At 44.0% G+C, this 10,148-nt stretch overlaps 1 protein-coding gene across 1 annotated transcript in view; it reads left to right on the top strand.

Annotated features, from left to right (window-relative positions):
- Nucleotides 1–299: 299 nt before the first annotated feature.
- LOC119372594 (sodium- and chloride-dependent glycine transporter 1-like) overlaps nt 300–10,148 on the top strand; it is a 58,744-nt gene continuing 48,895 nt past the window's right edge. The window contains exon 1 of the mRNA XM_037643075.2: nt 300–428. Within this exon, the coding sequence (XP_037499003.2) occupies nt 327–428 (102 nt within the window). The 5' untranslated portion in view covers nt 300–326. The remainder of the gene's footprint in view (nt 429–10,148) is intronic.

Below are 10,148 nucleotides of genomic sequence, written 5' to 3'. Positions count from 1 at the left end.
TCCATTAGACTACGCTTTAATTACAACGTTTCCCTCATCCGGCATTGGTTAACAGCGCGCTTCAAGAGATGCTCGCTGATCTTACTTCGCAGCTGATTCGTTTCTTACTAATAAACACGAAGCTCTATGACTGATTCCCATATCGACATAACGCCAAACCAAATGCGTGTAACGCGAGTGATAAACGCCGCGAACGTGATGCAGATGCCTTAGAATTGTGCTAGGGATTCGCAGGAGTTCGTGTTCCTGCATTCCCTTTGACGATAGCACAAGCTTTTTCTCCACATTTCCCTCAGATGGTGTTGGTTAACAGCGCACTTCAAGAGATGCTCGCTGATTTGGAAGCTCGGCTGCCGTCCAAGAAAACGTTCTTCGTGCTCTCTTACTGCCTGATTTGCTTCCTGCTTTCCTGCCTACTGTCTTCCCAGGTACGCCACTTTTATGCAGTTCGAATCATGTCTTCTAAACACTGTGAACGCTGATAAAAATGGATTTAGGCTGTCTGCGTAATGCCTTCTTGTAGACTGTATTGCCCTGTTACCATAGACTTGCCTTTGTGTTAAATAAAGCCTGCAGGTTGTCCATACAAACCATTGTTTACAACCATGCTTTTTTCATCCAGAAATTCCTCTCGAAACTCAACAATTAACTATCGACAAACTTTGTAACGGCATAAGTTCATGAGTTATCTTACAGGCAAATCGGGTGACTCCACTCGGAAAAGTTCATACCTTAATTACTCGGGGCAAAACGTGTGAGAAATTTTCAAATGGTGAATATTATTGCGATTGCGTTAAAGACTTTGTTTCGCAGAAATTCTGATGTCTGCGGTGGCGTCGTCAGAAGTGAGCTAGAGATCGGCGTTTTCCGTGAGCGAAAATGCGAGATAGATGCAAATAAATAGGAAATAAAAAGTATTCGGTCCTAGTGAGAATTGAACTCCGCGCTTCTGCGTGCACGCAGATGTTCTACCACGGAGCCATGCCCATGCTTGAAGCTGTTTCATAAAAACAAAGGCTATAACAATGTCATTTACTGGAAAGAGTCTCCTTAACGCATGTAATATTGCGTGGCCCACTCGTAGATTTACATCATGCGTAAAAACGTGCGTACTGCGCAACGACTGTGTGGTTTAAAGCTGCCCACCCATTACAAAGTGCGCAGGTTCGCGTGGCACTTTACGGACGCGTAGTGGTTAGTTGGCCAATTGGAAAAAGGAAGAATTATGGCGTAGTGAGCACTTCGCAACTTCACTTGTAGTGGGAATTCTAGGATAGTTTGACACGGCCAACGTTACGCACAGAAACGTACCTTTCCTTGCGGCGTGGTTGAAGGCGATGCGCACGGGGCCCGATTACGCTGCCGCGTTCTACTCTTGCAGGCAAAGCTGAAGCGTCCTCCAATTTTTTCTTAAATTTTCATTCAGTAAAATAAAACAACTGAACTGGAACTTTCGGGCACAAGTCATGTGGTACAAATATGAACATGCCCCCGCTGTTGAAATGTTCAAGAAACAAAGAAAAAAAATGTCGCAAATGTCTCAGTTCACCCCAACCAGAGCGGCAATGAAGCACGCCATGAGGCAAAACGACATAGTGGGAAATATAGGTGGTTCAGTTCTTCAAGGCGTAGCACTTGAAACTCACTCCGTGAGCGCCCGCGCAGTCGGAAGAGGAATGGATGAGGTATGGATGGATGGATGCTATGAGCGTCCCCGTTGTAAGGGGACGGTGACGTGCGCCACCAGGCTCGAGAAAAAGAAAAAGAAACATTCTTTTTTTTTTTAAGTTGGCCTAATGCCTTGTCTACTTCGATTAATTCAATTCCAGCATAGAGTAAAAACAAACATAAATTTACAGCCCAGCATACTGGCGCTTACGGCCACATTTTTCCCAGTGTTTATTTTTGTCCTTTCTCTCTAGTTTACTGCCACCAATACTTTAAGAGCCTGTTACTTATTTCTATCATGGACGTGTTCATCTTTCCATGGTTGTCCCTAAAACCCAAAGCTTCATGTAGGTTCGAGCCCAAACACACACCTGGGTGGATATCTTCACATTGATTCATAACATGCTCCGTCGTTTCACGGACTGCTATCTCACCGAGTGCTAGCGACACCTGCCAGTTACGCCAGAAAGCAGCGCCGAAGCGAAAGCGAGGTCGAGCGAGGGTGGGGATGCGCGACATTTCCATTAGTTTTGATGCTCCTTGAGGCGCCCGGACTTGATGATAAAGTTAGTTCTTGTATATTCGAGCGCCTTAACTGCGTCTCAGGCAGCCGCTGGCCCTGTCAGCCAACCCGTTCCTTACACTCCTCGCACTGAATACAACCATAGATTCCGGCCGCGGCGGTCGCATTTTGATGGAGGCGAAATGCTCGGGGCCCGTGTCTCTGCGATGTCAGTGCACGTTAAAGAACATCACAAATGGTCGAAATTTTTGGAGCCCTCCCCTACGGCGTCCCTCATCATCGTATCACGGTTTTGGGACATGTATTATTATTAATCCAACCACTGAATGGCGCGGTAGTGCTTCATAAATGCTTGGAAATCAAGCGCTGCCAGGTTTTCTTTGAGTTTGATGAAATGCTTTTCTTTTTCTTGATATAAAAGTCGTCATTCCGATTCACACACCCATTTGTGAAGCGACTGTTTACGAAATTCTTTCTATTCCGTGACGTGTCTCTGGAGAATATCCTTGGGTACACCGAACATCCTTCGCAGCAGCGCCAATGGAATTGATTTCGAGTTTATTCAACCACGTGGGAGGAACATAAGAGTGATGTAGGTACGTGGTTTGGTATGAAGGACAAAAAGCACAGCCTGACTGGCCCATTCACCTGGAAAATAAAAAAATTACAAAATTGATGATGAATATGATAACACCCCAAACATTATGGGCACTCATCGGAACAGGTGGATTGGCCGAAAATCGGGCGGACAAAAATTATTCTAAGAATCTCCATTTATAGTAGAACTCATAACGACACCTGGAGATTTTCGTAATCAACATCGATGTTAGAATCTTGCCATGAACGGCTTCATGTTGCTTTCATCCCGAAAAGGTCGAAATCATTTTCTCTTGTACGTCTGCACCATCCTAAACAAAAAATATAATATATAATAAGAGTAGTTCAATTACTCCTCTAATAATAATCTTCTATGCCTATTCAACGCCTTTTTTCGCGTTTTACCCCTTTCAAATGCAGGAGTTTAATTAAATGTTTTTTTAGCCCATGACCCTTACAGAACCAAACTTCCGCCAGCAATGTAGCTTGCGGTACAAAGCAATAACTTAAATACTTAAGCTGTTGCGCTGCGCAGGAGTACCTGCACGCAGGGCTCCGAAATTCTCCGCGAGCAGAATTTCAACCTTTGTTCCTCTATTAATAGCTCATTGGCAACAACCGCGCATTGTTTCCCGCATGAACTCTTCGAACAATCGCGAAGTTTCCCAAATACTGGCGCTTGTCGATGAAATAAAGAACAATGCCAAGGTACTTCTTTGTTTCCGGCATACATGACATCTACACTCTTAAAAAAAATGGAGTGATCCTCTCTCCTTTAAGGGAGAAACGGCGATGTCCCCAATGTTCGTCTTCAAATGGAGAAACCGTTCCTCCCTTTTCAATGGAGAAACCGTCAAAATCAAGATGGCTGACGCCAAGCCAGAGAAGCGAGCAATAGATTTAGGCCTAGCGAGTGCATCGATTCTCGACTGATAAAGAGTGTGCTGCACTGGCAATCACAAAAAACGGTCCCGCTGAGCTTATTATCGAACGCTATGACAATAAAATCAAGCAGACAAACCTGTAGTGATGAAAACCTCGCGAAACGGAACGACGGAACTCGTACGTTTCGCTCGGCCAGCGAGACGGCGTTCACTTTAAAAGAGACGGATACTACAAAGGGGCTCTCACCCGGAGACTGTACGTTAGGCTTGCTGTCTTTATTTGTCGAAGCGTCACACGGTGTAGCGACGTTATCCACGCGTTTGTGCCTCCAACATTTACATTCGGTCGCATCAAAACAATCCCGGCGCAGCAGAGCATAGTGTCGATAGATAGATGTTCAACTTCATATAAGTAGGTAGAGCTGTGAGAGCGCCGCGGCCGCGAAGTAGGTGGTAGCTGGCGCCATCTAGAGGGATTAAACAATACTAAAAAAAAAGTTGTTTCTGGCTGAGGCGGCGTACGTTGATACTGCACACGGCATTTCGGGGAGGTAGGCCCATTCACGGATTACTCAAGGACACCGGAAAGTTGATACAGTTTTTATTAATACGCACACATTCACTAGGCAGACACATAGTACGCACATTGAATTCAATACATACACAATTCATTCGCATGTATAAAACCTACAACACGAACAATTCACTACAGACGCATACGTACAGACGTTTACACATACCCCTCTACGAAGCGCTGGCCCTTATATAGTCACTGAATTACAGTGGACCATGGTGGCACAAAGATGCGTCATTTTTCTTCAACTCTTTACGATTTCATGGCTGCGTCACAATATACGCCGACATTATTAAATAGTAGCTATGGCTTAGCGAAGCGCACCAGTTAATCCAATGCTGCATAATAATGAACGATATAATTACAGAGTTGAATAAGTTAGTGCGAAAACGACCACATTGAGAGCCGTTCATACCATTCCGATGACATTTTGAAGTAGCGCCATCTTCCGACAGCGGCCACAGATGAAATTTGATTTCTTTATTTTCAATCACGGAGGAAGGAAAGAGAGGAGAGGGCATGCCCAGCCGGCGCGCTGCGGGAAAAGTGTGGAGGAAATGACGTCATGGCGGCCATATTCACTGGGCACAATGGCGGCGTTTTGTTATTGATGTGGTGCGGTGCGGCATCGGTCCGGCGGTTCAGCGGCGGTGTGCGCGTTTTCGTGGGCCTCGCACCTAACCGTGGCGTGCTGCAGTTGTACGACAGCATCCATTCTTTGTGCCGCATTGTTAGCTACGCGGTGTTCTCCCGGTGGTGGCTGTAACCAGAATTCTGAACTAGAAAGCGTGGAACGAGCGCGCGTATACGTACTTACTTTGGATTTGCAGTGTCCAGCAAAATCATGCTGAAGAGCCATCATAGAAGATAGCAACTGTGCTCCAGAATCTGTTCAATGAATGCCTTGCAGGTCAGTGACAGTTATGCGGTGTTGGTAATTATGACAGCGGACGATGCATTTGCGGCCCGCAGGTCCTTATTCAAGACTGTAATTGAACCTTGTTTTTCATGTTCCTTTACAGTTACGGCATGCTTGTGCGCATTAAATTACCTGTTCTGCTTCGCTTAAGATGCTCGCTTTTCGCAGTATTGTCTGTATTAGAGCAACACTCGTTAAAATGTCTACTCACACCTGCACAAGGTCACCAGGTGCACCTCGTTGAATGCGCGTCGGACAAAGCCGTTCGAACGATGGTGACCAAATTATTTTAGAACTCAAGACAGAAGGAGCAAAACACATTTTAATGACACTTATGACAAGTACAAGTACGGAGGAAAATTGTGAAGTACACATCGAGCAGTACATCTACTATTCAGTGACGTGCAAAAATATTTTACCACAAATATTTGTGACTATAGCAATCCGAAAAATCTGTCACGTTGTTAGTCTTTAAAAACAAAAAAAGAATCACTTTTGTTGAGCATTGGCAGCATGTATTTCAAGCCTTCTTCGGGGAGGGTGTAGGTGTACCATTCAAATGCAAATTAGAGACTGAATACGGATGTAAGAAGCATAGGTCAGCAAAACTTGTGGAGCCCACTCAAACTCACTTATCAAATATTTTTTGCGCTTAGGGCTCATTCGGACTCACACTCACGAAAATTTTCTTCAACCGGACTCACTCGAACTCAAATTCACCCCTCACAGCCTGATCCGAGTCTGACTAAGCTCCGAGTGAGTTTATTCATGAGTCAGCCTAGAATTAGCTTTTTCAACCATGCTGTCACTGCTCTTTAACGCCAATACCTCACGTTATCGGTGCTCTTCCGGGCACCTTTTGATACAGTACCTTCGAATAGTGAGTGCTCGCAAACCAGTACAGTCATTTTTCTTGAAAGGATAAAAACATAAGATGTGTTTATCAAGAACTTCCCTAGAAGAGTTGGCGAGGTGGGTAGGTGAAGGCATCTCCATCCGCAATTCGCGCCTCTGATCAATAAACATTTAAATGGGGCATGAACGTCACTGCTTTGGAATAGGTTTGAGTAGACGTGAGTATAAACGTGAATTCAGGTAATGCTGATAGTAATGCTGAAGACTAGTAGATAGCTCGGCAAAAACAGTGGAACTCACTCAAGACTCACTAAAGAAATATATTTTGTGCTTTGGGCTCGCTCAGACTCGCCAAACTTTTTTCCTGAGCCTAACTTACTCGGACTCACACTCATGAAAATTTTCTTCAAACGGACTCACTCGGACTCACCAAAATATTACTCACGCAGACTTACTCAGACTCGCGGCTCGACTCTGAGTGAGTGGACTCATGAGTGAGTTCGCCAACCTGTAGTAAGAAGTGGTGTGCAATATGAATACCAATACAATAGGGAGTACACACAAGTGTTAGACTTCTGTGGGCTTAATTCTGAGAGAAGGGCACATGATCATTTCAGTGTAATGAACATAAAGTGTACCCAAAACACAGTTTTGGTGCATTACACCCATTCAGGTGTGGGATGTCATAGTCATTTCATCCAATTATAAACATATCCATTGATTAATTGTGCATTGAAACGAGAGGCAAGCACAGAACATCTCAGTATACTCAGCTGCATTTAGACGTTAGGGCATCACACATAAAAGCATCATCACACATAAGAAACATTGATTTGGACTACAAAAGCAGATAGCAGAGACATAGGGAAGATAGAAAAAACGATATTTTTACTTAGCCAATTAAATGTTCGAATGGAATGCTATTGCCCTTTAAACTGGGTCAGTTTTGTGAACATTTGGCGCACCTGACTGCTGTGAAAACTTTGCGTTGTCTGCTTACCGACATGATATAGGCGCACATTCAAGTAAGACTCTGTGACACTTCTTAAAAGATGGACATAGTGATTCTCCAGTGGTGAATTATCAAACATGTGTGTGTGCAGTTCTGCAAAGAGTTGTTTATGCTGCAGTGATTCAAGCACTTGGAGTACAAGGTCCTGCAAGAGTGATCTTGATGCTAACATCTTCATGTGCACAGCCCATCGAAGAAGAGAGTCTGATTTCTTGCAAATTTCAAGGACACTTTTAGATGGGTAGTGAAGCGCCCCCCTGCTTTTCCTTTGAATGAATGCAGTGTCTGCTGCACCTGAAGTGCTAAACAATGCTTCACTACAATGGGCACACATCAGCTTTGAGCCCAGCTTGTTTGCCACATAGCCAGCAATGTAGGCAACAGCCCGACTTCCAAAATCACTTATGTGTTCGAATGATGCACAGTAATCATGTTCGCTGACTACATAACTATGCTCAACGGTCTCTTCAGACAAGAGCTGCCTCCTCTGAATGGTGGCATTCAGCAGTTCTGTTGCTGAATGCCTGTTGGTTGAGCTGCATGACAGTATAGTTATGCGGTCCAGCACTTGACAATTGCCAGAAACAACATCAGACAGTTCATTTTGGACGATCACTTTTTTAAATGCTGCTTGAAATTGTTGGGATGTCGGGTTGTCGTTGTGCCCTCCATGTGCTCTAATTAAGCCAAAAAATAATTCCAAATGATCCTGGCAAATTTTATGCCCAGGAATGTACTTTAGTATCTTCTTTTTACAAATGAGAAAATCATACATGGCTAACAGACTGTTCATGCATATTATGAAGCCCAAAAAGCCAGTTTTCCGCCCCGTTTCTATTAAATTTCTTCTGTTTGCAGGCTCTTTCAAGAGGGAAAGGTATCGTATTGTGCTGTCAAACAATTCTTTGATGTTAATTACATTCTGTTCATTGACTGGTTTTTTCCACCCTCCCTGATGCATGCTGCGGGAATTGAGTATGTCAAAGAGGTTATTAATAATCACTAAAAATTCCTCAGTTGCCTCCGAATTTGCGAATCCTCTCAAGCACATTGCCCTACATTCAGCAATTGCTGTTGCCACGGATAGGCTCATCATCTGGGCTGCCAGGCGGACCTTCATTGGTTGCCTTTGCCACTCGATGTGAGCCCTTCGCAACTTATTTGCCAGATGCACTCCCTCCTTATCTTGCAAGTCATGAAGTGCTTCTATGTGCGCCCACGATACAACTTTTCCATCCTGGTTAATAAAATATTTGTGGTGTGCAAAGGCATTTCTCACCAGCTTTAGCATGTGGCAGGGATCAAGAAAAGCTGCAACTGGTTCGTTAGTAGCTGGGTGCTTGAAGGTTGTTTGAAGGTTCTGAATATCTGCAAAATTGCAACCTAATTCTTGAAGCATTGCAATGTTAGCTGGCGCACCATCGCATGTCAGAGAAACAATCATGGCCCCTGCTTCATGAGCTGTCAGCAAGCTCTGCTTAACTAAGTTCGCTCGCTGCTCACCTACAAGCCCATCAACTAGGAAGTAGCCAAGAGGAACTTTCCAATGGCCATTAATGGAGACAGCCATTATCACGAAGGCGGCTTTTGCCTGTGGCAAGCAGTCACCTTCGGTTCCTGCGCCCATGTCTACATAGCCTTCAAAGTGACCACTTTGCCACTGTACCTGCTGTCTAATTGACATCTTGTCAACTATGAGGCTGTATACAGCTTGATGTCCTCGACTGCTAGTTTCTAAGCATTTCAATTTTAATGCAGTCACAGCCTCTTTAGAGAATCCCGCTTTTCCTTCAACACTCTCATACCATTTTCTTAATGTTCGAGGGTGTGGCAGGCATGTGTCAAAGACTTCCCTTACATATTGATATGCCCGAGGAGAGTAGAAGTTCAAGGTAAGAGCAAAAGCCCTTAGCTCAGGTGAATACTTTCGGGGGTGTTGTCCTGTCTGTTTTGCGATCTGTCGTTTCAAAAGATGCTGATTTGCTGCACCTAGAGTGTCAAGCACTGAAACCTGCTCTCTGAGCAAAATGTTTTCTTTGGTTAGTGTTTTCAAAACTGATTTCAATTCGGCATTTTGTTTTTTAAGGCGCCTCTTGGACTGCTGAAGTCTTTTGATTGCTTTCCTTGATCTTTGCTGCTCTGAGGCAAGTCTTGCTGTGCGAGCACGCAAAAAAGCCTTTTCAGGGGTGTCGACCTACAATGCAAAACCAGATGGAACAAAACACTAACTTGTCAGGTGGTAACGTGCGTCACTTGTGAAAGGCTGAAACACTTCTAATAACAATATGACTGAGCCAGGGAATTTGGACATTGAGCCATAATTTTTCCTTATTCCTGCTCCTTCTGTTGACACTTGCACTTATGGTATTTAAAACATTCAAATGTAGGACAACCTTGTACTATCATATCTTGGTCGCCTCTAAAAAGACCTCATCGATATTAGCCAACCATTTTCTATAACTTGGAGCACAGGTCATTCGTCATTTAATATTGCAGTCATCAATTGATTTGTATGTCATGCAGATAAACATGGCATGTACAGTTTACATGCGTTGCTTTGATCAAATTATGACTTTAACACCCTTTCTTGTCTTGTTACTTGTTATTTTATTAGTTTACTGAACTAAATATTGGGACTGGTTGTGCTACTCTTGATGTATACACGTGCATTGCTTTGGTCTGATAGCTTGCATTTGTTCATCTTCTTTACCTTTGCCTGCTTTCTTTTTCTTGGTGTTTCAAATGGTGCCGGCATGTCTTCTGGCCTTTGTAATTCCTGTGGAAGTAGGTGATACCATCTTAATAAAAAAACGGTTATTTGTAATTCTGACAATGCTGATATTCACAGGGGCTTGCATAGCCAGTTTTAAGAGGTACTGCCGCACATTTAATAGCATTTTGAACTATAATTGAACTACTAAAATAATTGAACTATGGGGAACGTGCACTGAGCTGGTGGCGCCGCTATGCGGGAGTGAACGAAACGAATTGGCGTGCTACGTGCAGCAGCCGCTCCACGCGCCGAGCCGTGTCACGCCGTTAGAGGAGTTTTTCAATGTCGCGCATGAGTTGCTGCGTCGTCAACTGCGCTAATAGATATAAGAAATGCCCTCCTG

Source organism: Rhipicephalus sanguineus, chromosome 10 (genome assembly GCF_013339695.2).
Source record: "Rhipicephalus sanguineus isolate Rsan-2018 chromosome 10, BIME_Rsan_1.4, whole genome shotgun sequence".
NCBI lineage: Eukaryota > Metazoa > Arthropoda > Arachnida > Ixodida > Ixodidae > Rhipicephalus > Rhipicephalus sanguineus.
The sequence above is the reverse complement of the archived record's forward strand: the minus strand, read 5'-3'. Positions and strand labels throughout refer to the sequence as shown.